The 27,260-nt window shown below is 39.9% G+C and overlaps 2 protein-coding genes across 2 annotated transcripts in view; one reads left to right on the forward strand and one right to left on the reverse strand.

Annotated features, from left to right (window-relative positions):
* Nucleotides 1-1,144: 1,144 nt before the first annotated feature.
* Nucleotides 1,145-10,474, reverse strand: LOC143658994 (uncharacterized). The gene is made up of 3 exons (XM_077131467.1): nucleotides 10,353-10,474; nucleotides 6,639-6,773; nucleotides 1,145-4,157 (listed from the first exon to the last, which is right to left on the reverse strand). Exons 1-3 carry the CDS (start codon nucleotides 10,470-10,472, stop codon nucleotides 4,104-4,106), a joined length of 309 nt encoding a protein of 102 aa, XP_076987582.1. The 5' UTR covers nucleotides 10,473-10,474; the 3' UTR covers nucleotides 1,145-4,103.
* Nucleotides 10,475-10,564: 90 nt separating this feature from the next.
* LOC143658993 (ephrin type-A receptor 7-like) overlaps nucleotides 10,565-27,260 on the forward strand; it is a 67,439-nt gene continuing 50,743 nt past the window's right edge. The window contains exon 1 of the mRNA XM_077131466.1: nucleotides 10,565-10,759. The gene's annotated coding sequence lies outside the window, so the exon portion shown is untranslated. The remainder of the gene's footprint in view (nucleotides 10,760-27,260) is intronic.

Consider the following 27,260-nt stretch of genomic DNA (forward strand, 5'->3'; position numbering starts at 1 on the left):
GCTAGGAGGAGTCCAATATCAAGGTATTATTAAGGTGATGCTTTCTCCTGAAAAACTGGGGCTGGTTGCCAGGGATCCTTGGTCCTTGGTGTTTCTGGCACATGGCAGTGCACATGGCAGCCTCTCTTGGCTTCTCCTGTCTCTTTTTGTTTCTAGTGACTTGCAGCTTCTGGCTGCTCCTTCTGTGGCTTTTTCCTGTCTGACTTTCTCTCTGCTGATAAAGCACTCCAGTAATCCAAATTAAGGCCCAATCTTTTGTGCCACACTTTAACTGAAGCAACATCTTGAAGAGATCTTATTTACAATGACCCACACCCACCCAAAAGTATTAAATTTAAGAATATGTTTTTCTGTAACACACAACTCCAAAGTGCCATACCAATCATCCTAAACATTTTTAATATGTTAGGGTAAAAGCATTGTATTGTAATTTATAATGCTTGATTAATGTAAACCTGAGTGATTTCATATGTTCATTTTGTGATCCATATTATTTTTCAGACATGCCTAAACATACATTTATTATTTTTTTGTTAGAGCTTTTCCTAAGTGTTAAGGATTTTAAACAACTTTTTTCATACATCAGACTACTTTTTATTGACTTATTGCATGTTATTTCAATTTATGATGCTTTTAAAACAGACTGTAATTACTTTACATCAAAGTAATTCATAAAAGTGGTAACACATCAAGTCATTCCAATGAGTCAAGGATTTGAAACTGTTTCCCTTACTCCTCCCTACAGTCTTCTTACCCAAACAATCACTGGTCGACTATTTTGATTCTAATTGTTCTCACCATACTCCTAAATAAAATAACAATTCCTCTATTTCTTTAACCATCAACTTTGGACAGTAGCTACTGTTGTCCCTCTGTGCTGGATGACAATTTAGTTTACCTATAGTTTCCCCTTTCTTCCTCCTTCCTCTTAAAGGTTGATGGTTATAACATTATTTTTTCTTCTAACATTAGTGAACTGTGTTCCTTTAATTAATAAGCTTACACCTTATACTGGTTTGAAAGTTTTATGTGCCCCAGGAAAGTCATGTCCTTCTAATGCAATCTTGTAGGAGCAGACCTATTGTTGGGTGGGACCTTTTGATTAGGATGTTTCCACAGGAGATGTAACCCACTCAATTGTGATTGGGACCTTTTTAAAAAAAATTTATTTATTAATTAAAAAACTAAGAAACAAAACAAAACATCAACATACATAATCAGTAATTCACAATATCATCACTTAGTTGCATATTCATCATTTCTTAGATCATTTGCATTAATTCAGAAAAAGAAATAAAAAGACAATAGAAAAAGAAATAAAATGAACACAGGAAAGAAAAAAAAGACTATACCTACCATACCCCTTACCCCTTGCTTTCATTGATCACTAGCATTTCAAACTAAATTTATTTTAGCATATGTTCCCCCTATTATTTATTTTTATTCCATATGTTCTACTCCTTTGTTGACAAGGTAGATAAAAGGAGCATCAGATGCAAGGTTTTCACAATCATACAGTCACATTGTGACAGCTGTATCATTATTCAATCATCCTCAAGAAACATGGCTACTGGAACACAGCTCTACATTTTCAGGCAGTTCCCTCCAGCCTCTCAATTATGTCTTGAATAACAAGATGATATCTACTTGATGCATAAGAATAACCTCCAGGATAACCTCTCGACTCTGTTTAGAATCTCTCAGCCATTGACACTTTGTCTCATATCACTCTTCCCCCTTTTGGTCTAGAAGGTTTCTCAATCCCTTGATGCTGAGTCTCAGCTCATTCCAAGATCTCTGTCCCACGTTGCCAGGAAGGTCCATACCCCTGGGAGTCATGTCCCATGTAGAGAGGGATAGGGTGGTGAGACTGCTTGTTGTGTTGGCTGGAGAGAGAGGCCACATCTGAGCAACAAAAGAGGCTCTCTTGGGAGCAACTCTTAGGCCTAAATTTTAAGTAGACTTGACCTGTCCTTTGCAGGGTTACGTTTCATATGAACAAACCCCAAGACTGGGGGCTCAGCCCATAGCTTTGGTTGTCCACACTGCTTGTGAGAATATCAAGAATTCAACTTGGGGAAGTTGAATTTCTCCCTGTTCTCACCATTCCCCGAAGGGGGCTCTGCAGATACTTTTCCCCTCACTGATCGTGATTGGGATTGATTAGAGGGAGATGTGATCCATTCAAGGGGAATCTTTTTTTTAAATTTATTTTTAATTTTTTTTAAATTTTTTAATTTATTAATTAAAAAAATTAACAACAAACAAAAACATCAACATATCATTCCATTCTACATATATAATCAGTAATTCTTAATATCATTACATAGTTGCATATTCATCATTTCTTAGGATATTTGCATCAATTTAGAAAAAGAAATAATAAGACAACAGAAAAAGAAATAAAATGATAACAGGAAAAAAAAGATTATACATACCATACCCCTTACCCCTCGCTTTCATTTATCACTAGCATTTCAAACTAAATTTATTTTAACATTTGTTTCCCCTATTATTTATTTTTATTCCATATGTTCTACTCATCTGTTGATACGGTAGATAAAAGGAGCATCACACACAAGGTTTTCACAATCAGAGTCACATTGTGAAAGCTATATCATTGTTCAATCATCATCAAGAAACATGGCTACTAGAACACAGTTCTACATTTTCAAGAGGAATCTTAATACGTTTTGTGGAGCTCTGTATGAAGAGGGTAACAGGCAGAAATCTTAGAGTTCAGACCTAATACAGAGAGCAGAGAGACAAACCCAAGACACGGGTGTTTGGAGATGCTAAGCTAAGACATGAAACCCAGAGTCTATCTTGGAGAAGCTAAGTGAGGAGTCATAGATTCTTAGGGTGAAAGCCACTGAAAACAGGAACTTAGTGAGCCATCTGAAACTAGAAGCTGGGAGAGAAGGACAACACATGACATGATGTTCCTTCAAACGTGACAGAGAAAACCCAGATACTATATGACTTTTCTCAGAGTCAAGGTATCTCTTTCTGGATGCCTTAATTTGGACATTTTCATGGCCTTAAGACAGTAAATTTGTAACTTAATAAATCCCCTCTGAAAACATGAGACCATTTCTGCTATATTGCATTCCAATAGCTTTAGCAAACCAAAACATGCCTACATTTCAGTTTCAAATATTTTATTCAGTATCTAAACTCCCCTCTGGGTAAGATGAGAATTTTTTTAATCCCCTTTTCTCCTCCCTACTGGAAGCTACATTCTTCCTTTTACAAATTATCAAGAATGTTGAGATTTGTACGTCTTCACTTGTGTTATTATAATCACAGTAATGTCTTACATGTGTCCATGAAAATCAGTAAGCAATCCCTGTATCATTATACCTAAGTAAATATCCTTCACTGCTGAGCCAAGCATCCCACTAGGAGAATATTCCCTTTCTTTAGATATTCTAGAAACAGAAGATGTCTAATATCAATGTCTTGATTTTAACTTAGCTTAAAATTAAAAGGTGCTCTTTTCTTATTCTGATATTTTGGGGAAATGTCTCAGTTGAGTCACCAAAAATAAGGTTATGGCATTGTTTCAATACAAATTTATAGCATCTTATAAAAAATTCCTCCAGTCTGCACTGAGCTTTTTTAAATAAGAAATGATTGTTGAATTTTAGCAAAAATCTTTTGATATATATATATATCAAGATAACCATTCCTTCTTAAAACAATTATGCTAATAACATTAATATCAAACATGTTGCCCTGTCCTTGAATATACTTTACTTAATTTACGAATGCTAAAGAACTATTTTCCTCTTGAATACTTAAACTTGGTTGCTTAAAATAAACCTACCATTGTAAGGTTTTCATTTTAATGATATGCTATATTTATAAAAACAATCTGTTAGTGTAATTATATTTTGCTGCATAACAAATTACCGTAAAAGTTCACATCTTAAATCAACAAAAATATCTTATTTCCCACAACTTCTGAGGACTGGGAATTTAGGAGTGCCTTAGCTGACTGGATCCCTCAGGAGATTGCAGTCAGGCTGTTGAGGATGCTTTCTTCTTCAGACTGAACTTTGGATGAAGAATGGGCTTCAAGCTCAGTCAAATGGTTGTTGTCATTGCATGGACCACTTTAAAGAGTTTTTTCCTACACAGCATCTTGTTTCCCCCTGAGTAAAAGATATAAAAAAGAGGAGAGAGACTGAAATAGAGAGACAGAAGAGAAAAAGAGAGAGAACCCACATTGGAAGCTTTAGTCCTTTATCACCTACTCTCAAAGTGCCTGACCAACTTTGTATCATATACTATTGATACATTTGGTTACACAAACCAGCCTTGGCAAAATGTGTAAGGACCCTATAAAAGAGTGTGAGTACTTGCAGGTGGGAGTTGTGGGGGTTTATACTGGAGACTGGCTATTGTAGGAAGCAATGATTCTGTAACTATGCTTTGGAATTGTAAAAGGGAAGGAAATTTAGCCTTATCCCTCCTTCCTGGCCTTCCTCACTCCCTTCCTTCTTTCCTTCCCTTCTTCCATCCATCCTTCCTAGTGCTTTGTTAAACTAAAATTGCACATTTTTGCTTGATATAATTAAAAATACATACTTTTATAATTTTTCCATGCATATTATTTTGAAACCTAGTAAGCCATTTGATTAGTAAACAGAATCAACAGGAAATATCTGAAAATAGAAAATTTCTAAAACTGTCTCACGTAACTGTGGGAATGGAGAGTCCAAAATCCGTAGGGCAGGCTGTGAAGCTGAGGACTCCGATGGAGGGTCTAGAAGAACTCCACAGGAGAGGCTCCCCAGCTGAAGCAGGAAGGGAATCTGTCTCTTCTGAATCCTCCTTAAAAGGCTTCCAGTGATTAGATTAACCATCACTCATTGCAGGAGAAATTTCCCTTGGCTGGTTACAAATGGAATCAGCTGTGGATGCAGCTGACGTGATTGTGACTGAATTCTAAGAAATGTCCTCACAGTGACAGACAGGCCAGCACTTGCCCAACCAGACAAACAGGTACCAGCACCTGGCCAAGTGGACACATGAACCTGACAGTGACAAACCCTATACCCTGACAATTTCATTCCTGGGAATTTATCAAAAGGACATAAAAGCCAGGTCCACAGAGGCTTTCCACAAGAATGGTTACAGCAGTATTGCTCGTGACAGACAAAACTGGACACCACCATATTTCCATCAGCAGGAAAATGGATGGATTGCAGGATTCCCATGCCATGCTCAGCTGTAAAAATGAGTGAACTACTGATAAGGCAACGACATGGAATAATCTCAAAAACATTCTGCAGAGTGAAAGAAACCAAACCTAAGTTTATTTTCTGCTGGATTTCCATTTTTCAAGTTCTAGCACAAGCAAAGCCAATCAGAACTGAGCTGACTGGAGGGGAGAGAAGCCTCAAAGCCAATGCACTCAGCTAAAGCTGCCACCTGACATGGCACCTACTCTCACCCAAAAAGATGGAAAGCAGGGAGCTGAGAGAGCTGCCACTGCTTGGTGGGCTCTGGTCACACAGCCTGAGGACTCTCGCCAGCCTACCAGGCCCCAAAGACCCCTGTTGGCCTCCTCCTGCCCAGTGCCTCTCCTGCCCAGACTCCCCCCTCAGGCTAGCCCTCCCTCCACCTTAGCCCACTACTGGCTCCTAGGTGTCAGCACTGCCATGTAGCAGAAAGTCACCCTGCTGTGCCCTACTCAGCCTCCACCCTCGACCCTCTGAGGTGCCTGGCAAGGCCAGCCAGAGCGTCCCACCATGTACGGTGGGTGCACTGCCTCAGCAGTGCCCCTGGCTGCCACAGGTGTGCCACAAACTTATCCGCAGCCTTGCTGTCATCCCACCTGCACAGCTTCCACAGAGCCCCACCTACCTCGGCTCCAAGACACGATGGCCTGAGAGGGCTGGCCGGATGCTCCAAACCCAGCCCCGTGCCTTGACCGCTCTGCCCTGCTTCTCTGGATGGGGTACCCTCCCCATCCCCAGCCAGTCACCACTCTTCTGCCGAGAGCCACGGTGGCCCAGGCCATGCCCTCACACCACCTGCCCCTCCACCTGCGTCGTCCTCACCCGACAACCATGTCCTGAGTTTCCAATGGTGCCTCCACCCTCACACCTAGGCAAGGCCCATACTCACGAGCCGCAACCCCCAAGGCAGCCTCTGGGGGCCTGGGGTGTGTGCAAGGAGGGGAGATGAAATGGGCCTCCAGAGAACCCCTCCATCTGCTGCCCAAGAACAGTGACCTCACCCTATTGTAGAACAGGACTGCACAGGAAAAGCATGGGGCATGGGTCAAATGAGGTTGAGAAATGCCAGGACGACATCCCAGTTCTACCCCAGGGCTCTCACGGACCCACAGAAAGCCAGGCCTGCTTCCCCCTCCAACCTCGACCCCTGAACCCATAAGTCTGTGGAGGGCTGGACTGCAGGCAGATGCACTTGGATAGACAAGGGCCTGAGGCTTTCTCCCCATGGAGAGCAACCCCAAGCACAGACACCCCCAAGCACACACACTGGCAGCTGGGAGATAAAACACCATTGAACTTGGCCTCCCTGTGTGTCGTCCCCACCGGCGCCTCCAGGGGCTCGTCTACACTTTTGTTCTGCGTGCCTCACAGCCCTGAAGCAACACTTACCAGCAGAGGCTGCCCAGAACCAGCCATCAGGGCTCGGTGGTGCTGCCCAGAGGAGTAGTGAGGCATGAGTACGCAGCAGCCGTGAGAAGCAGCTCGCCTGATAAAACTCCTGCAGCCAGTTCTTCTGCAGGCTTGCTGGTTGGAAAGAAGAAAAAAGTGAAAAACCATTAGACAGAAAATGCCCGAGAGCTGTGCACAGACCCACCTGTACAAAGAGCCTCCACAAGGGGGTACCCCAACCTGGCAAAGGGCAGCCCCTGGACCCTGAACCCCGGCCCACTGTCCGCCACCTCCCAGGCACAACTCAGGCACCTTGCCTCAGGGGCATGCCGTGGGACCCTGGGGAGGAGGATGTGGCGGGGGTGGGGGGGCACCTGGGGGGTGGTTAACAGGCCCAGGGACACTCGGGGTTCACCACGCAGACCTTCGGGGGGCGGTCATTGCAAGGACCCTGGGGGAGAATGCAGTGGGGGATCAGGGGAGGGGTGTCACACTGCTAACCCATGCAGGCACATGGTGGGAACCCTGGGGGGATGGATAACACAGAGACACTAGGGCTGAATGCATGGGGACCATGGAGGGTAGACACCACGGGGACCTGGGAGTGGATACCATGGGGGACCTGGGATGGACGCCATGGGATCCATGGAGGGTGGAGGCCACAGGGACCTGGGGTGGATGCCACGGGAACCGTGGAGGGTGGGAGCCATGGGGACCTGAGGTCGACGCCTTGAGGACCTGGGCTGGATGCTGTGGGGACTATGGAGGGTGGACACTGCAGCGACATGGGGTGGACACCCTGGGACCAAGAAGGGTGGATGTCACAGGGACCTTGGCTCCGAACAAGGAGGATGCACCCACTGGAGAAGGGAGACGTTCAGAGTCCTCGCCTGCCCACTGGCACAGTGGGGCCACCTTGGAGGGTGGCAGCAAGGATGTGGGGGAAGCAGTGTCAGACAGTGGGCACCTGTGTGAGTGTTTCTGGAGGCCCCGGGAGGCGATGAGGATGTGCTTTTATGCACGGCCCTGCCCTGGCCTGTGACCCCTGGGAAGCTGGAATCCCTAGGTCTGTGGTACTTATAAAGCAGAAACTTCACACACACCATGAAGGGGATTGTTCAGGAGAGGGGAGTGGCACTCACGGGGTCAGTAGTAAATGTCGGGGCTTTGAGGACAGAGAAGCCCCAGCCCTGCTGAAGGGATCTGGGCCTAGGGCACCTGGTCAGGACTGCTCAGGCAGTGACAGCATGTGGCACCCTGCACAAGGGTGGACTGCACTGCAGCCAGGGCAGCTCAGCCTTGTCTGGTCCCTGTCACTCCACCCTGGGCCGCAGAGCCGCCCACCAGTGCCTGCCATGGACTGCTGGCCCTGCCCAGGCCAAGAAGCTGGGAAGAAGACTCTGGAATGTGCGGGAAGAGGCCTCAGAATGGGACCTCGGCATTAAAGCTCACTTGAGCACCGGCCCCAGGTGGGACAGGCTCCAAGTACCTGAGATGCGGGTGGGTCCTGGGGGCCCCCTCAGGACAGACACACAGCCAGGACCCAGCCAGCAGGTGTCACACCAGGCAGAAGGCCAGGAAGTGACCATCCACGCATCTGGGAAGCCAGGGTAGCGCCAAACTCAGTGCAGCCCACCCAGCATCAGCACCAGCACCAGCACTAGCACCTGCCCCTCCTTCCTCCTCTTCACGCACAGCTAGAACCAGCAGACACCATCAAAAGATAAACTATACAACTGAAAAGGGGCACGGGATATGAACACACTCAGAAGCCCATGAAGAGATGCTCAGCTCACCAGTCACTGGTAGGGAAACACAACCCAGACAAGAGACCACCTCATACCACTCGGATGCCCATAACCATCATCAAGAGCTAACCTTTAAAAAAACAATGACAACACCAGGGAAACCCCAGATACTGTGTCAATATGAGGGACACCCAAGTCAGTAGGCTAAGCCCTTGATCCTGAGGCTTACTCTTGTGATGCTTACGCAGGGAGAAGAGAAGCTTAGCCTACCTATAGGCATGCCTAAGAGTTACTTCTGGAGGACCGCTTTTGTTGCTCAGATGTGGCCTCACCCTCTTGAAGCCCACCTCTGCAAATGAAATCATTGTCCTCCCCCTAAGTGGGACCTGACATCCAGGGGTGAAAGTCTCCCTGGCAACGTCGGAGGTGACTCCAGGGATGAGCCTGGTTCTGGTACCGTGGGATCAACAATGTCTTCCAGACCAAAATGGGGAAAAGAAGTGTTAACAAATAAGGTATCAGTGGCTGAGAGAGTTCAAATAGAATTGAGAGGCTCCTCTGGAGGTCATTCTTAGGCATGCTGCGTTTAGACATTGCTACCTATCATACCTTGCCAAACCCCAACCAAAACCATTTCTGCCAATCCTAAAGAACATCTTGGACAACACATACAAATAGACAAAGGTTCCATGCACTAGGGTAACTTTCAGTAACCCACAACCTCCAGCTGAGTCCCTGGACAAGAGAAATACAGAGGGCTCAGCCCTTCCAGAACATATACTAGTTCCTTCCATCCCCCTACCCCATATTATCGACAGTCTCTTCCAACAGTGAAAGAGTTAAAAAGGGCATAGCCCTAAAGAGTGGGAGGAAGACCAAAGATGGAGATTGAATTATACAGAGAAGGTAGGGTTTAACAAAGGAGTATGACTGCAGAATCATTAAATCGATGTCACTTTCAGTCTCCAGTATTTTAAGCAGCTAGAAAAACCTCAAATTGTGGAATCATAACCCACACCAAAATCTGAAAGCTGTTCTACAAATGTGCCTCGAAACTTACTGCTCTTTTCTATGTCACATTTCTCAACAACAACAACAACGAAAAAGCAATGACAAGCCCCGGCAAAGATGGGAGAACTGGAACCACGTGCGGCCGCTGCGGGGACCTGTGCAGCAACTCTGGAAAGCAGTAAACAACTCGCCTGCGCCAGCACTCCATTCCCTGTGTGCGTGGAAAGCTGCTCAGAACACCTGCACGTGGTGAGCACCGCAACTCCCTCCACTAGGGCCGCACAGCGGGGACCACATGGGCGTCCACCACGGAAGACCCGCACACAAACGGGGCCAGCCATAGGACAGGGCGCTGTCGTGCCACCAAAGGAGCAAAGGCCTGACACGCGCGGGAGAGAAACGGACACGGAATGAGGGACGCCGTCAGCTCCAGGTACTGAAGCGCCCAGAGTAGGGACATCCTAGAGACAGGGGCAGACTGTGGTCGCCAGGCCTGGGGGTGACACGGGGTGGCAAAATGTTCTCAAGTAGATTAATGCAATGGTGGCGCCAGTTTGTAAAGACGCTAAACACCACGGCATGGTAGGCTTTAAACAGGCGCTTTTACGGTATATAAACTGCATCTCAGTTAAAGACAGGTATAAAAGAAATTTAAGATATAAATTTGCACAGCATTTAAGTTAAACCGGTTAAAAAAAAAAAAAAGGATGAAGCAAACGGAAGGGCGGGTAAGTTTGGGGTCCGGGCTCCAGACTCCAGGGTCGAATTCCCGGGGCCTTATTCAGGGACAGGTTTTCGGTATCCGAGGGGCCCACGGGTTCGGGGCGGGGCAAGGGGCCCAGAGTTCGGGCTGGGAAGCGGCACTCGGGGACAGAATTCGGGGTTCAGAGCTCGGGGGACCTGCGGCCCGTGCCCCCCACCTCCCGCCCGCCATCCGATGGCGGCGGGCACTCACGTGTTCCAAGGCGAGTCCATGCTGCCGGTGACCAGCGGGACCGCGGCGTCCCAAAGGCCGCTCGGCCCGCCACGGCTCATCGGCGCTGCCCGGCCGGTCTCGGAGGCAGCCGCGGGGCATTAGCCGCGCCTAGGTGCGGCCCCACAGCCGGCGCGGAGCCTTTAGATTCCTGCGGGAAAACTTCTGGCAGCCAAGTCCCGCCCCTCAGAAGGCGGGGGCCGTCCTGGTGGCTCCTGTGTCCGTCAGTCCGAACCCCTCGCGGGCCCTGCCCCGCCCCGCGCCCCGCCCCACACGGCGAGGAGACTCCTTAAAGGGGCCGCGTCGACGGGCGCCTGAGGCCGGCTAGCTGCTTTGCAGCCCGGATTCCTGCGTGTGAGTCTCCGGGGAGCAGAGGACCAGGCCGTAAGGTCAGTTTGACGCAGGGGGCAGAACCTCTTGGTCTCCGCGCCAGGGAGGGGGGGGCGGTGGGGAACACCCGCGAGGGGCTCGACCTGACTGACACGCGAGCGCCGAGGGGCGGGGCGGGACTTGCACTCAGCAGGAGGCAGCTGCGGCTTCGACTGCGAGAAGTTTCCCGGCGCGGAGACCAACAGGTTATGCCCCCATTTTAAGGCTCGCTGGCTGCAGTTTTGTCGGCTTCCCCGCGCAGGTCTCTCGCCTCGGCAGGCCCTCAGCGTGAGGCGCAGTCCCACCGGGTGGTCCGCGCGGAGCCCTTAGGCTCCCGCAGAGAAACAGGGAAACTTCTAACCGTCAGCGCCGCCGTCGCCGCCTCGTGCTGAGTGTAAGTCCCGCCCCGCCCCTCGGCAGGTGGGGGTCGCCCTGGGCGCTCGCGTGTCAGTCATATCGAACCCTCGTATGTCACTGGTAACAGAGACCATCAGGAGATAGAAATAGGGTAAGATAATGGGTAATTGGAGCTGAAGGGATACAGACTGTGCAACAAGACTGGATACAAGAACTCAGAAATGGACAGCACAATACTACCTAATTGTAATGTAATTATGTTAAAACACTGAATGAAGCTGCATCTGAGGTATAGTTTTTTTTGTTTTTTTCTCTCTATTATCGTTTTATTTCTTTTTCTGTTGTCTTTCTATTTCTTTTTCTAAATCGATGCAAATGTACTAAGAAATGATGAATATGCATCTATGTGATGATATTAAGAATTACTGATTGTATATGTAGAATGGAATGATTTCTAAATGTTGTGTTAGTTAATTTTTTAAATTAATAATAATAATAAAAAAGAATGTCAGGAAATGTCCTATTTGAATAAAGGTGTAAATGAGAAATGAAAGCAAAGCCAGAAGAGGAAAGAGCGTTCCAGGGAGAGAAGAGTCTGTGCAAGATGGTGAAGAAAGAGCATGCTTAGTATGTTCAGCAGGGAGTTGGGTGTAGCCAGACTGAAGAGAGAAGGGATGAGGGTAGAGGAAGAGGAATTCAGAGTGTTTATGGGGCTGAGAGACATCTGTTTAAAGCATTGTAAGTCATTGTTACCACTGGCTGTACTTCTCTAGAAGATGGAAGGCCACTGGGTGAGGGACATGTTGAACAGAGGGCTGACAAGCATCTACTTTCATTTTAACAATACCACTGTCTTCTGTGTTCAGAATTGATAAGAGGTTTTAAGTGTAGAAGCAGGAACTATTTGCCATCAACCAGAGGAGAGAAATAGGGTGGTTTCCTTTAGACTGGTAGCAATGAATAGTAAGAATTGGTCAGATTTTAGATACATTTTGAATATAGAGCCAACAAGAGTAGCTGACTGAATATAGGACATGAAAGAGAAAGGACAGGTGTAGACTCAGTATTTTGGTGTGAGCAATGAAAGGATGAAATTGCTAGTAACCCAGATGGGAGAGATTGTGCAAGGGATAGGTTTGAAAGAGAAGTTTAAGAACTCAGTTTTGACATGCTAAGTTTGTGATGCCTACAGTTGCCTCTAATTATATAAATCTAGAAATCATATATGAGGTCTGGATTAGAGAAATAAATCTGGAGTTGTCAGCAAAAATATGGAATGTAAAGCAATGAATCTAAATGAGAAAACAAGTGAGTATAAATATAATCTATAGATAGACTTCTTAAAAAAATTGATATCTGAGTATCAGGACACTAGATGATGAAGAAGAATCAGCAAAAGTAACAGAGAAGAAATAGCCGTGAAACTGGTGGAAAATTTGGAGAGTGTGATGCCCTGGAAGCAAAGATAGTATTTCAAAGGGGAGGCAGTGATCTGTGTCAAATGCTGTTGATAGCCATGTGAGTTGAGGAGTCAGAAGTGCACTTAAGACATAGTCAACTTGGTATGGGTCTCTAGTGGGTGTTGTAATATGCCTTAGGCTGCATTAATCTATAGAACAAGGGAGGCTGGCATTCAGCTCTGCTCTACACTTATATCATCTAGCCCTGAAGATTGTTCCCAATTCTGGATACCACAGATTAACAGCAACACATCTGAAAATGTTTAGAAGCAATGAAAAATAGGAGGTGGCTCACAGTCATGTAATATGAACACCGGTTGAAAGAAAAGGTTTGGCTAACTTGGAGAAAACTGAGGGAGCTATGACAGTAATCTCCAAGAAACTCTGCAGCTTAAATCTTATAAAATCCTTTCTTATTGAATTACAATTTGTCTCTCAGTAGTTTCTGTCCATTCATTCATTTATTCCATAAATATTAAGTTCCTGGACTGGGACAAACTGCTAGACACTGGAGAAGAAGTAATAAGCAAGGAACACAAGGTTGCTGTGTTCATGGAACAGATTGTCTTAAGGATTTTAGGCCAAATATGTGATTGCTTTATGAAATCCTAGTTCTTCTAGGATTTCACATTAACAGGAAACTCACTTGCTGAAATTCATAAAGAGGGAAGAGTATGGTCTTATCTTAAAAATTAAATAGGCAGTTTCTTAGCTTTACAAATTGCTTTCTGTATTTGCTTCTGTTTAGAATTTTCAGTGAATGAGTAGAATTGTCACATATGGGGGATTTTAGATCATTTACTAGTCTGCCTTTTTTCCAAGTTCTAGTTATGCTACTCATTAGATATAGAACACTCATCAGAAACTATCTGCATATATTTTATATCAATAAAACATTTATTTAAAATTACTGTATACATGTTTAAGATGATACTGAATGTTGCACATTGTTATATTGAGATTTGTGTTTTCACTAATTTTTATTGAGTACTTAGTCTATGCCAGGCAATTTACTGAGGGCTGGAAATTCAGTTGTGAGATAGGTATGGCCTCTCATGGAACTCTTGGGGGAGATAGATATCAATTTCTTTCCTTTTTACCTCCACTCCGGCGATGATGGTATCTTGAGTGTTCTATATTTTCATGAGATTTTTATTACATGAATCCTAGCCTATGAATAGAACTATTTGCTGTATAACTAATGTTTGGTTAGGACATCAGGCAGTTTATAAATCTAGAATTATTCTTCTTGAAACTTTGATAGATTTCGTTGGTGGCAAAGAAAGGATGTTATGTCATTTTTTCAGTAAGCGAAGGCATCAGTACAACATCTATCTTGATTGAGCCAGCAAAGAAAACAGATAATTATTTAATCTCGTGTGTTTGATAACTGTATTTCTTTGCACATGCTTGAATTAAGCAGGTTTTCTTTATTGATATTTCTATGATTCATAGTCCTTTTTTATCCAATAAATATATCAGATTTTGCAAAATGTCTTAATAAATACAAAGTATTAAGCATACAAGTAGGTTTGAAACAGCTGTTTTCACTATAATAAAATGTGTTAAATGTACACCTGTTTTCAGTATTCAAAAGTGGTAGTTCATTTTAAAATTCCCTTCCAGTTATTTTTCTTTTTACCTGAGTATTCTAGGTAGATACCTTTTGCAAGGTCAGTAGTAGGTGTGGAGGGTGAGAAGCAGTGGGATATAGTAAGAGGTTTTATCATAACTTTTCTATTTTAAACAAAACTTGCATTTGTAGAAAAATCTTAGGTGATCCTAGGAGATGTTTTTATTGAGTCAGTTTCACATCACTGCTTTGGCCATTGCTGTCATGCAGCTGCATGGGTCTAACATTTGCTTTGACAAAGAGGCATATTTTCTCTTGAAAGGATAAGCTGAAGAGTGTTCTTCACTTAAAAAGATTTGAGTATCTTAAAAAAATAGATTGTGAGATGTTATTGAAATTTCCATAATGTAAATAATATTAGGACTAATTCATTCTAAAATCCATTGGTCTTCTGTTTTAAACTTGGGACTAAAATTGAGCTATAGTTTATGTAGGTATTTCCCTATGTGCATATATCATTCTTGGCAAGTTCACATTTTTTTAGCTATCAGAATTGTAAGAGAAAGTTTAGTGAACACTATAAGTGCCTGTATGCATTTTTTTTTGTTTCTCTGTAAGGAGGAGTACAGAGTTGGAGGCTAAAAATGTTTTTCTTGTAAGCCTCCTGTCTGAAATAAACTTCCCTTTGTGTGTACCTCCCTCCTGCTCTCCCAAGCACCTCCCATTTTATACCGTTTGACCTCATTCCTAGAAAGGTGTTTTTCAGGATTCTTATTAAGAGAATATAGAATAGTGAGTAAAAAATCTATGGACAAAGTGCTTGCACATATACCTTTTCCCTCCTGTGATGTGAACCTCTGTTATTTCTATTCTTGCTATGAACATACAACTCTGCTACCTGGTCAAGATCTTAATTTGTTAGAAATTGCAACGTTATGAATGCTTGATGTTGACTTGCTTATGTGGCCTTGAAGGTTGTGTTCCTCTCTGTGTATCTTGAAATCATCATTTATTCCTTCTGTACTTTTCCTTTTCTCAAATCTTTTAAAGAGTAGACCTTCCCATTTGCCCCAACATACTTACACACATATTTTTTTAAAGCATAGCCATCTGACATTATGTAGAGGCAGTGCATACAGTTTTTGGAGTATACAAGGTCCTTCTTCCAAACTTAGCTTATTATTCCTTAATATGTCATGTGAGTTCTGTGATCAGATTTTTTGCCTCAATGATAATCCTGCTGTATTGTTCTACTTCATGACTTTCATCTGCTCTTGGGTTTCCCAGACTCTAATAATGGTTTGTAGATGATCATTCCCCAAACTAGAAAATATAATAATCACTGAAGATTATGTAATATTCTTTTGTACCACCTTAGATTAATTTGATTTTCAGGTAGAAACCTTTTTAAATTATTTGAGATTTCATTGGCCTTTCTGCATAATTGGGACTGAATTAAAAAGATTCTGATAAATGTTCTAAGACTTTACATATAAGCATATTTCTTATTAGTTAATTTATTCATTTGTACTCAAAGGAAGTTTTCCCAGGATGAAAAGTACAGATTTTGAAAAATCAACTCATCCATTAACATTAATTTTACAATTTTCTCCCAAATGAACATATCGAATGGTAGTAGAAATACTTCTGCCTAAGGGAAAAATATCTCCTCAGAAATGTTTCTCATGCTCAAAAAGTCTGTCTGTCCCTTCATGGATGGTTTAGTGTAACTATTGGCAACCTAAAGCAGACCACCAATGATGCCTGGAGATAGTTTTGTATTTGTGAATAAATACATGTGAAATATGTAAGTGAAAGGACTCTTGGAGTTAAGATTTTAATATTTCAGTTGTAGATATCTCTCTTTGAAAACATAGCTTTTTATACAGATTTGGTGTGAAAATGTTTAGTTGAGCAGATGGAGATCCAGCTGGTAGAGTATATGTTTGTCAGGGTATCTGGCATTTAGCTACTTCCAAAAATGCTATCAAACTGAAAGATGCTAAAGAGCAGTGCTGTAAGAAAGCCAGTATAATACTGTGCTTGATCAGTTAGGGGTAAAGTTCTTTCACTTTTGATTTTCTAACCTTGTAGGAATATATTCTAATCCAGGTGGAAATTTAAATTTTAAAAATAAAATCTGAGAAAATGTAAATAAAATTGTCAAATACCTGCCTTTCCAAATTCTTGATTACAGTGGCCCAGGATAAGCATGCTACTCTGTGTGCGGAAATTTAGTACCTAATGTATAGCACTTTATAGTCTATAGACTTAACATTAGTCTTTTGTTCTGTGAGCTAAACTGTAAGAAATGATGAATGATCCTGGGTAGAATGATCAGAGAAAGAAGAAAAACATTTAGGGAAGAATGACATGTGCCCCAAATATATTTGAAATCACTTATACCCTATTATATGCCAGTATTTAAGCACCAACGTTGCAGCACACATGACATACTGAAAGGGTGGGTGTTTAGTTTCACCATCCAATGGAGGGCTGGAATCTTCCTGCCTGAAAATGGGCAATGCCAACACATTGCTCATGCTGTAGGCGCCGGCACCCAGCTCCTGCCCGATGCCCGAAAGGCTGGCGTCGAAGTCGTGCACCAGCCCGGACTCCACCGATCACCTCGTCCATCTTGAGCACCCAGGCCATCTTCCGACCTCGCCGCCGCCCCGCACGCAGCGGGCCTCCGCGTCCAGGGCGAAAGGGCCGGAGGTCCGCAGGAGCGTCCTGGGGGAGGGCGCGGGTGAAGCCTCCGGAGGCGGCACGGCGGGTGGTCACCAGTAGCGGCACAGGCGGCGACCCGGGCGTGAGTAGCCGGGACCTCGCCAGCAGAGCCCGGCGACCAGTTGTAGCGGGAGCGGCCGGGCCGCCGGCAGCGCCTCCCTCCGGCAGGAGCCGGCCTCGAACCTCCTTCCGCCGCCGCATCCCACCCCACACGCCCGCGCGGGGCGTAGTTAACGGTGCAGCCGTCGCCGCCCGCCCCGCCCCGGGCTTCCCGACCGCATCCTCCCCGGCACCGCACCCGAGCGGAGGCACCGCCTGCCCCGACGACCGTGCGGGGCCGAGGCCTGCCCGCCGCCCGCTCCCCGACCTCGCTTCCCGGCCCTCGGCCCGCCCGCCCAAGCTCTAGCGCCCCGCTGCCCCGGCCAAGCCCGCCGACGCCAGCCCAGACCCTAGCTTCGACTGCGGCTGCGGCTCCGACTCCAGCTGGAGCTCAAACTCACTCCTGAAATTATATTTTAACTAATCAAATTACTTTGAAAACTTCTGACTGGTTAAGCTCCTGCAGTCCTGTATTTCAGCATTTTAATGCTGCCTCAGTACTTGGCTAATTGTGTTGGGCCATTTTGTCTCTAAAGCGTTAAATACTAGCAAAGCTGTGGAAGCTTTAAATATAATTTTTCAAATCGTATTTTCTGGCTAGTACCTATGCAATTTTGTATATTATCAAAAATGTAATAAATTTCTTTATTATGTATTTTCCCAAGTTTTAGTTGCATACCAACCTGAGTCTAATAGAAACTTTTTATAACCATGAAAGACTAAAGTCAACATTATACTTCCAAGAACCTGTGTTTTGTTTTAGCTACATTCTTAAATATATTCGCCAAATATGAAAGGGATTTGTTTTTCTCTCAAGCGAAGTAAAATTACACTGTAAGTTATTTTGTGATAATGATTGCTCTTTAAAAATAGCTAAGCATATTCTGTCTCTAATCACTTTGCCTATCACTGTAATATAATTTTAATTTTAAGGAATTCTCTTTTGGAATGAAAGAACTAGCATACTGCATCTTCATTTGAATTTTATTTATTTATCAAAATGCTTTGCTAAGCTTTTGTAAAATATGCAGACTATTCCAATAAGTTGAATCTCCTCAGTAGTGAAATACATTATTAAAGCATTTCTGAGTAAAAATAAGAACAGGTACAAAATATAAGGTTCGATTTCTACAATTTCACATTGAGGTTAATCAATTAAATGTATCAGTGACTTTTTCCCTTAAATAAAATGACTAGCTCATTAATAGTAGCACAATATACACTACAAATTTTACCAGAGTCACATCTTTATCTATTATGATTTCTTATTGCAGTATTTTACCCAATTTAATACAGTGCATCATCTAAGTATCTAGTAAATATATACTAGTAAGAGAAATCCCTGGAATAGAAAATTTGTTTTTCAGCTTAACATAGAAATTTTTTAAAATTATAAAATAATTCATTGTTCTGCAGATATTATTTTCATGTTTCTGTTGTTTTCTCTATTAATTTATAACTATTGGTTGTTGACTAGTAAGTAAAGATTACTGTAATATTTGACTGTTAATGGATGCAGTCTGTCAGGAAATCCTCATGATTCTAGCCTCAATATTCTCATTAAATATCTTGACAGACTCTGACCACTTTCTTCATTTCTGTGGCTGCGTGACTGTTCCATGCCACTGGTATCTCTTACCTGGATTACTGCAAAACTTCCTAATAGCCTCAGTTATTTTAAATTGACCACTTAGCAAAGTTCTCAGGACAGTAGCTAAATCTTTTTTAAAGCAGAGACCATTTCGTTCCTCTGCTCAGAAAGCTGCTGTGGCTCCCCATCTCTATTAGAGCATCAGTGAGACTCTGCCAAGTACTAAGTGATGTGTTTCCCATTCCATTTCCTTGACCTCTAGAGCATCATCTCCTATCACTGCTCCCCTGTCTCACTTCCCCTGCATCAGTCTCTTTGTTGGCCCTGGAACATAGCAGATACATTCCTACATTTGCTCTCGTTCTTTGCCTTGGAATTGTCTTCACCTGAGTGTCTGTTAATATCCAGGGGGCAAACTCATTTCCTTCCAATCTTTGTTCAAAGCTCACATTCTCAATAACTCTATCCTGACAGCATTCCTTAATTTAATATGGTACATGTAACTTCCCAACATCTCTGACTCATGGCCTGCTCTGTTTCTTTTATTTCCAGAACAGGGTAGAACAGGGTCCTTCTACCCTAAACATTTTTTGTAGTTCTTAGGTTTATTGCCTGTCTTCCTTTTCTAGTATGTATGCTTCATTAGATTCTTTTCTGGTATGTATACTTCCTTGATTCTGTTTCCCAAACACCAGCAACTGTGACTTTAACATAAGAAGGCACTTAAATATTTTTTTAATTAAATTGAATACTAGTTTGTGACATTGGTAGAAAATAGAAACTTTTAAAAATGTATTAGTTGTACTTAAGAATTTAAATCTGTGCTTATATGACAGCAAAAACTGAAAAGTTGAAACACCAGAAATATTAATTAAATTTATTAGAAACTGCCTCCATTGTTTTCTTTTTCATCCAAAGTAATAGTTTCCTGATTAGGATTTTATGTGACTTAAACAAAAAGGAAGGACTGACAAAGTATCACTCTCATTTAGTGTTTTCCTTTTTGATAAATATATTACACTGCTTGGAGCTTTAATAATGAATCACGTTAGGGCATGAGTGTAAGTGTAATGAAAGAGCAAAGCAAAAAACTAAAAACAAAATTGAGGAGTACATTTAACTCCACCATTTCTAAAAGAAGTTATGCTTGTAAACTAAGCAGAAAATATACTCACTTGATTAAGGGCATCTTTAAAATTAAATATTATTGGCTTTATTAAAAATGTGCTAATTTACATTTGCTGTATTTTTCTCATTTCTAATGAAAATGACATCAAGAAAATATACTAGTGCACAAAGCTGCATTGAAATTCCTCGAATTAGTGGACTTATTGGCTTCAAAACTTCTGGTTCCAAGTAGCTTCTTTCTGTACCCATCTTTCACTTTCTCACCAAGCAGATGGCAGCATAGTGGCAAGCTATGGAGTTGTGCAGGCCAATTTATTCTGCCATGCACTGAAAACTGTCCTGGAATCTGTGGGCAAAATAAAAGGAAGTAAAGGAAACTAACAGTTTTGAGGCCCACATTATGTAGCAAGCACTGCATTAGTGTTTTCATGTACATTATTTAGTTTAAGAAATCCATGAATTAGCAAGATAGAGATATCACATAGGAGTACATTATGCCTTATAAGTGCAACAATTTTTTTCTAAGAAGGTAATTCCATAATTGGATTAGTTGTTCATGCTTCATGCAATGAAGCATTTTGATCATAAAGAAACAGCGGAGCATCCCAGGTCTAGAAAATAAGTATAAAGACAGGCTGGAGCTGAGGATGGAAGTCAGGACTATTGATTGGATAGATGGCTGACTTGAGGGGATGAAGAGATCCAACTCATATTGCAACTTCATTAGATAAGCTAGTTCATCCCTCTCTGTAGCTAATGACTCTCCAAGGGATTCCTAAACCAGCTGCGATGACAGCAAGAGCCAGTTTCACATATTGTAGGTGCTAGACAAGGTCAGGGATTTCTGCTTTTGTAACAGCTGAAGAGGTTGGGGGTGAAGTAGGTTGATATGGAGGGAGGACATAATTATATTTTAATTCTTATAAAATTGGTTCTGCCCAAGTAGTTAATATTTAAAGTTATGATTATGTATAATTCTGTGACCAAGTTTAAATGCTGATTCTGCTTAAGACTAAATCTTCATAAGGGATAGCTTTATTAAAAAGAAGTTTATATTTGAATTAATCATGTTGCTGATGTTAAAAAGAAATGCCTTGAAAAATGCATCTGAATATCAATCATGGTTTATAGTTCACGTTTCATGTAAAAAGTTTGCTGTTAAGGCCAAGTACAAAAACTGAGTCCTATATAAACATGACCCAAATTACTAAATTTTGTGATTATCTGACTGCCTATATATGGATTATCTGATGTTTAAGTTAGCAAATATTTTTTCTAGGCTACCATTTGTTGTCCACCTATCATATGTGGAGAAACATAAATTAATTTTTACACTCCTTTATTTAAATGGTAATTGAAATGTTAGATCTTCTTTAAAATCCATATAATAAATTCCAAATCCAAAAAGTTACGGATTTTCTGCAAGATTGTTTTATATCTACCCAGGCAGACATACAGCTTACCTAGTACAGAGTAAGGCATTCGAGAGCTTCTGCCCTTAAACTTGCTCTAATCACTACAAATGAAAGAAAGAGGAGAGAAAAGAGGAAATCTAAAATGCCCAGCACAGTATTATGTGTTTAGCAGAGAGCAGCCAGGGAGAAATCACCCTAGTAAACACAGCAGGTAGTTTTAGTAAACATGCAATATGAAAGTACTACATTCCATCTTAGGGCTGTGGTTTAGTTTTCTCTTTTCAAGGCTAATTATTATTTTCCATCTGGCTTCTAAATGTTTCCAATATTGCTTGTATATCTACGTCACTTGTACAATTAAGAGAAATGCATGTCCTTAGAATTTTGAAATGAACACCATTAATTTAATAATGTGGAACTAAATAATCAATAGGAGGTCCTTGAAAATATACAATTCTTCTAAAATAATACATTGTAAAAATTTATACCTTAAGTTTACTTAGTCATTTTTGCCAACTAGTATAGAAGGTAATGATATTGCACAATTGATGTTTTATAGGTAAATGATTACTTACATACAAAATAAACAATTTGGTATATGATAAACATTTAAGAGTATACATTGCTTAAAAAGTTTGGGTGTTTGCAATGAAATTATGTTGTTACATATGATCTAGAAATTCAGCAATTGCAACTAGTAATCAAATACAAACAAAATCAGAAAATAGTAACAACATCTCAGAAAATATGTGTAACTCCACAGGGGAAAAAACCGAAATATTTTAAAGTTGATTCTTTAACTATTCCTTTAGCTAGTTGACTCGTTCAGTTCAGCAAACTGAAAAACTTTCAAGGATTTAGTTTCAACATTAAGTTATTTAAGAATTGAAGCAGAAGATATGCAATATTGTTAAATATAGATAATTTGCTACATAGACATTATTAATTAGAAATGATTTTGAGAAATCTACTCTTGCTTGTCTTGTTAGGTGTGGTTTGAGAGAGTAAAGTAGGTTCGATTCTAATTATCTGTTGGTCTCATTCTAATTGTTATCATTATTATGGCAGTGAAGAACCTTCCTAAAATAGCATAAATAAGTCATATGCTTTCTTTAAATAGTGTATTCTCACTGTACCCTCTTATCATGTTCACAAAAGGTAAGAGCAGGCTTACCCATTTCTTTGATTTAGAGGAACTTTCATTTCTGCAACAAGAACTAATGAAACTTATTTTCTCATAAACTGTTAGTAAGTTATTTTATGCAACCCACTCCAGGGGCTCTAGGACCACAGGAAGGTTCTTATAATAAAAGCTAAATTGTGGTTCACCAAAGACAGGATCAAAAACTGAGAGTGAATTTCAGCACTTTTATCTTTAGTAAAAGGACACATTGTGAGTCACTTAAATAGCTTCAGAAGTCAAGAAATTAGGCAAAAACATGATACTCCATAGGTAAAAAGTTGAATATGGAAAGATCAGCAGAGAGTAAAGGTGACGATTTTAGAGTTCAAAGATGAACACTTTGAAAAGTGCAGCAAGAGTTGGATCTCTTATATGAAAGAACAGAACCAGAGTTACAAAGATTTTCAAATACAGAATGAAGTGGACTGTTGGTTTTCATGACCACAGAACTTAGCTGAGGATGACATATTATAAGTTTATTGTGGATTATTAAACATTGTGTGTTCTTTCTAAATTTTCCCTAAAGTTGTACACTTAGGCTCTCTGAAGACAGAAATACAACCTCTGAATATTCCTATGATTATGGAGATCTTTCCATAATTTGGAGTCCATTCTTAAGGTATTTTACACACAGCTTGGAAGAAATTATCCTAGTTTTGTTAAATCCCAATACCTAAAGTATACATGTTTTAATCATTGATTCAAATCTGTTGAATTTTAATATTCTGGTTTTTATCAGAATTTGAAATGTTTACATATACTTATTGCCTAAACTAATCACTTAGTGCTTTTAATTTAAGAAAATTTTATTGCCAGTCAGTGTTGGTGTCAATTTTCAAGTTTTTATACATAAAAATAATAGTGCTTTTAAATATTTTTAAGAAAAAAATTAAGGATTTATAATATTTATTAAACAACTATAATATTTAATAAAACTCATACTTCTGTTCCAGATTATTGTCAGTAGAGTCTTTCTAAATATAAGTTCAGTTTTCTTGAATGGAATGTTTTACCTGTTATTTTTCACTCAGAATTGCTTGTATCATTTAGAATGATGCCCCCAATATGGTTTTCAGGTTGTAGCTCTAATATTTAGTCATCGTTGCAGGTCAGGCATACATAAAGTGGATTTTTTACTCTATTGGTTGAGCTAAGATCTCTGTAAATGTTCAGAGGATCAATTTTTAAATTAATGATCTTGAGGCAGGTTAGGAAAAGTGTGGATGCCTCAAAGATTTGCCCTTTCACAGTCAGATGTCCTTAGCTACTTTGTTAAAAGCCCATCAGAGCCAGAAATTCTTTATCTCTGAAATTGGACTCACAATAGTAGCTAATAGGATGATTGTTGTGCCTGTTAAGTTATAGGCACTTAATACTAGCTCACAGTAATGGGAGTAGCAGTAAGGGTGTATTATACAGAATGTTTTCTGATGTCACACTTAAAAAAAATAAATCCAAGCTGAAACTTCTCAACATTTATATTCTGATATAATTTATTTTGACATATCATTTGAAAAAGAAATTATTCTAAGTGTTTCCCTGAATGAAAAAGAATATTTCCTATGGAATATGCTGTTTCAGTCCCAGGGAAAAATGAAAAAGGTGAACACATAAAATTGTTTCAGTTGGCTAATATTCAAAACATGCTAAATAGCCTGCACAATATATTTGAGATAACTATTGTTAAATGGAGCTAACATCATATTGAATCTGGACTACTTGTTTCATATCCTTATAACCCTGAAGATTAGTTTCTAGGTTAATTTTTAAATGTTGCTTCTTTACAACCAGAAGTCATATGAAATTTATCTTGGGTTTCATTTATCAACTTTGAAAAAAATAATTGTGTTTGGTAATTGTTTAAAAAATGACAGAATTTTATTATGTCCACATCATACTTTGTTTGCATTTTAATTGTAGTGAATAAGAATGTTTTACTCAGTGATCTTCTCTTATAATAGCATTTACTGTTTGGGATTATAAAAGTAGTAAGTGATTGTTATAGAAAATAGGAAATCCAGATGTGTTCAGTATGCAAACAAAAAAGAAATTAATCACCAACTGTTAATATTTTCCAAAATTTGCATCAATAGTAGATATCTCATTCTATATGCAACTCTTAATTTAATACCATATAGTATCATTTTCTCATAAAATGAAGCATTTCTTGAAAAAATTACTTTCAGTGGTTTATTACTTCGACATATGTAGGATTTCCAGGTTGTTTCCAACTTTCTACCACAATTGATAATTCCTTTCTATCTTTCTGAGGATACATTTTGTACAACATTGTCTATTTAAGATTCATTTACAGAACTAGAATTATCCATATGTTTGACATTTCTTGTTAAATTGCTTTCTGAAGTGGTTGTTTCCATATATATAGTGTCTAACAGTATATTAGAGAACCTACTGTGAGGTGTTTTTGGTTTTTAACTTGTATCAGACTGAAGTGAAACACTGTAAAAGAAATGATGTTATCTGTTTTGGAGATTTTCCTACGCTGACATTCATTCAATTTTCAGTGTCTTTCACAATGAAACTGAAAAATTACTTTGGGAGCACAACTTTCTTCGTTGAGGCCATAACCAAAATTTATGTGATCTTTTCCTTGGCCTATGACATGTAATTTTTCCGAATCTTTCACAACAATGAAAATGCAGATTACTTACAATAATTTATCTTTATTAGAACTATTTTAAAACATACACTCTGTAGTCTTTTTAAATCACTTGTTTCATGTCTGGTTAAGCAATAAAGCTGTCAAGGAATTAAGGATTGTGAACAAAATATAAAATGACTAATGGGGTTAAAGTCTACCTGTTGATTTTTAATTCCCCATGTTCCTAATCTCACTTTCTTCACTTGCTTCATTTACTTTTTAAAAAGTAAAACTAAAAAGTATTATTTTCTGTTAATGATGTTAATAAAATAATTAGCTACATTGTTCAAGTATTTGTGCAACTTCTGTCCATTAATATCAGGAGTGATGTTAATGATTTTAATTGCTATTTTTAATTTAATATAAAAGTTTGTACTTAAATATTTGTTTTGTTCTTTACGTTCATTGATCTCAAGAACGAAATGTTTGGTTATTAAATATTTATAATTATAATATTTGTGTAGGTATGTATTTCTTTTCTTATGTAAGTATGTTTAAATATACAAATCATCAAGGATCACAATTTTAAAAATTTTTAAAATAATGTAAATAACAAATTTCAGTGACATCTCAAAAACATGTCTAATTATTGGGTCCCAAGGATTTTTTCCATTGTTCATATAAAAGTGATGATATCTCTGTAAGTCATTATTTTGTATCATGATTAGCCTTTTAAAATATCAATGTTGTGAATGCTGGAAAAATTATATCCAAATGGTTTTAGAACTTTGATGACTGCAATTCTGTTTTAATATTAGCATTTTATATGTTTAAGTGTATAGTACAGAATGTTTTAAAAGTCACCACATATCATGAAGAATTTCAGAAATTTAGGATATTCTGTATGTTCCCTTTCAAGGAAAAGTGATTTCTGAAATTTATTTGTTAATAGATGTCTGAATTTTTCATACATAATTATCAAAGTAACTGATTTTTAAAATTTATAGATAAGTATTCAATTAACTATGAACTTTTTAAATACTACCAGAATTAATAGTGCATTAATTCTAGTGAACATAATAGCAAAAGTATATATTTTTTCTCTTACATATGTTGAAATTTGTTGCAGAGTGACAAAGCTGATGTTGAAGAGTTTGTGTGCTCAATGTCTAGTGCTATGGAGAGGGATTGTAGTATCCTAAGCAAGAGGTAAAGGCAGTGTGATCAGAGCCTGAGAGGTTGACTTATAATGTAGCATATCACTCAATAGTGATTAAATTTCAAAAGATTTAAAGCAGTCTCATTTCATGAGATTCAAGCAGTATGCTTTCTATTTGGGCAGTATTAAGTTTCTGTGATTCTGATATTGTTAGTTTAATCTGTTCAGCCACTTCTCTCATCCTATACCCTTCACCAAGAACAGTGCAGATGGGAGGATTCAGGAAAATGTTCACACTTTATTTTAATAGTGTTGACAGCTGAACAAAAATGTGCAAATCCGTATTTATTAGAAGGAAATATTGATGTTTGAGAACTAAGTAGAAACTTTCTATCTCGTTCACTATTTTCAAGTAACCATAGCCAGGCTTAATACCTAGGTAATGCTATTCCCAGAATAATGAGGGAACGCTCACACAGAGTCATGGGATATAAGGAACACAGTCACAGAGATTGGTCTATATTAATATGTAGCATAAGTTCATACATATTTTACCATAATTGTTCTTATTTTCTCCACTGTCTGCTAGCTGCTTGATCTGAATAACATGAAATTTAATTTGTATTAATCAGCCTAAGGGGAATACAAATAAACTTGTCTCAATAATTTTGCACTTACAGTTTTTAAAAATCATTTTTCTAGTTTTCATTGAATACATTCTGTTCCTTAGAAACTTTCTATTCTAGGAAGGAAAAAAAGGAGTACTGTTGGATTAATTTATTCAAATAAAAGGTCAGCATTATAGCAAAAAGCATTATTCGCAATGTTTTATTAGAGTCAGAGCAATGCAATTCATTACCTGAATAGATTTAAAGTTATATTGTCTTTCATTTCTAAATAAAGTGTATATAATGGCAACCATGTATTCTCAGCTAGAATTTTTGGTTTATGTTTGTCATAGCAGTTTGTTTTTGTTTTCTTTTTGGTAACACAAATGCTCACACTGCTTGGTTTCCTAACACAGAAAGTTCAGAGAATATAATATTTGGTTGATTTGATTGATGCAACAGTATCATAATTTAAGTATTTTGTTTGTGAAGGGATGCAGTTAAAATAAGCTTGATTAATATATAGATTGATTTCATTTTTATAACCAGTTACATTTAAGTCATGCATTCAAATCTTATTTATAGTTATACTTCTTTTGTACGGTAGTACTTTATT

This window comes from Tamandua tetradactyla, chromosome 16 (assembly GCF_023851605.1).
Source record: "Tamandua tetradactyla isolate mTamTet1 chromosome 16, mTamTet1.pri, whole genome shotgun sequence".
Taxonomy (NCBI): Eukaryota; Metazoa; Chordata; class Mammalia; order Pilosa; family Myrmecophagidae; genus Tamandua; species Tamandua tetradactyla.

Coding starts and splice junctions, on each gene's coding strand:
- LOC143658994 (XM_077131467.1), bottom strand. CDS start 10,472: ATGCCCCGCGGCTGCCTCCGAGACCGGCCGGGCAGCGCCGATGAGCCG. Junction 6,774..10,352: donor ATGGACTCGCCTTGGAACAC/GTGAGTGCCCGC, acceptor CTTTCCAACCAG/CAAGCCTGCAGAAGAACTGG. Junction 4,158..6,638: donor GTTCTGGGCAGCCTCTGCTG/GTAAGTGTTGCT, acceptor TCTTTTACTCAG/GGGGAAACAAGATGCTGTGT.